The sequence below is a fragment of the Trypanosoma theileri genome (genome assembly GCF_002087225.1).
Source record: "Trypanosoma theileri isolate Edinburgh chromosome Unknown TM35_Tth_107_V1, whole genome shotgun sequence".
Classification (NCBI taxonomy): domain Eukaryota; phylum Euglenozoa; class Kinetoplastea; order Trypanosomatida; family Trypanosomatidae; genus Trypanosoma; species Trypanosoma theileri.
Window position 1 is genome coordinate 1 of NW_021639949.1, and position 734 is coordinate 734.

The following is a 734-nucleotide window of genomic DNA, read 5'->3' on the forward strand; positions in this document are numbered from 1 at the left end:
GTGAAGGAATGCGGCGTCTCTTCTTGTTTGCTCCGTTGCTCCTTCTGTACTGCACCCTTGTCACTCTTGCTGTGACAGAGCACCACCGCTGCATATCTGATACTGTTGCTTTGCGTGCTGGTCCCACAATGTCCATGGATATTTTCATGAAAATTACGGAAAAAAGGCAAGCTCAAATAACTCGTTTTGCACAAGATCAACCACTTCCCGCGGTCAGAGAAGAGCAAGTTGGGGAAGGATGGAAACCGATTCGTATTAAACTTGTAACTGGTACTTTGAAAAGGGATGGACATTACTGTGGTGAAAAAGGTAATAAGAATCCGATTATAACCTTATTGAATAAAGAATATACTTGCACAGATGATGATGTTTTGACGCCAGAGAAAGAGCATATTCTTGTTAAAGAGATTCTTCCTGAGGCAATTAAACTGCACGAGGAACGCCTTTTTGTTGAGCCTTTGAAGGGTCCTATCGTCGTGCCGCAGTTCTCTAAGAATGATGGTCTTTGCTATAAGTTCATTTCGCAAGATAAGGAACGGGAGAAATCCTTCGCCGCTGACATGGTGCTCTTTGTTGCTGCAGAGCCGACGCCTGAGGAAACATTTGCGTGGGCGGCAACATGTGCGACATTAGGTCCTGATGGTCGTCCAGTTGTTGGGATCATCAATTACGGTCCACGGTATATTGTGGCCACACCACAGCGTGTCCGCGTTGCTGCTCATGAGATTGCCCAT

The 734-nt window shown here is 45.9% G+C and overlaps 1 protein-coding gene across 1 annotated transcript; it reads left to right on the plus strand.

Moving 5' to 3' along the window:
* Positions 1 to 8: 8 nt before the first annotated feature.
* Positions 9 to 734, plus strand: TM35_001071000 (surface protease GP63; the record flags this gene model as incomplete). Its single annotated transcript, XM_029031668.1, has 1 exon — positions 9 to 734. A coding segment is annotated over one exon (726 nt), but the record flags the coding sequence as incomplete, so codon positions are not given.